This window comes from Crocuta crocuta, unplaced genomic scaffold, assembly GCF_008692635.1.
Source record: "Crocuta crocuta isolate KB4526 unplaced genomic scaffold, BGI_CrCroc_1.0 scaffold396, whole genome shotgun sequence".
Classification (NCBI taxonomy): Eukaryota; Metazoa; Chordata; class Mammalia; order Carnivora; family Hyaenidae; genus Crocuta; species Crocuta crocuta.
The window spans coordinates 3,776,523-3,776,840 of record NW_027533259.1 but is presented as its reverse complement, the minus strand read 5'-3'; the positions used below and the strand labels follow the sequence as shown (position 1 = coordinate 3,776,840).

Genomic DNA, 318 nt, shown 5'->3' with positions numbered 1-318 from the left:
CGGGAAAGCTCCAAGACGCAGGGCTGCCATAGCTCTGAGGCGAAGGTGCCGCCAGCTGCTGCAGCTGCCTGCTGTTCCCGCCGCTGCTCCCTTCTCCGTTCAGTCTCCTCGGCGCCTTCTTCTCCTCAGTCCGGACCTTCTTGGCCGACAGAGGACCCGGTGGGTCCCGGAAGGGGGGCTGCAATTTGCCAAACGGCTCTTTCTCCGAGACGGCGGCGGCGGCGGCGGCGCCGTGCACTGGGCTCGGCGGTTCCGCCATTTTGCGCTCCTGTTGTATTTACTCTCCTCGGCTCCCGGGCGCGGGGGAGAGGCGGGCCC

General features: G+C 67.9%; 1 protein-coding gene across 1 annotated transcript in view; it reads right to left on the bottom strand.

Moving 5' to 3' along the window:
• RSBN1L (round spermatid basic protein 1 like) overlaps positions 1-275 on the bottom strand; it is a 72,915-nt gene extending 72,640 nt beyond the window's left edge. The window contains exon 1 of the mRNA XM_077746927.1: positions 5-275. Coding sequence (XP_077603053.1) covers positions 5-259 — 255 coding nt within the window. The 5' untranslated portion in view covers positions 260-275. The remainder of the gene's footprint in view (positions 1-4) is intronic.
• Positions 276-318: the final 43 nt, after the last annotated feature.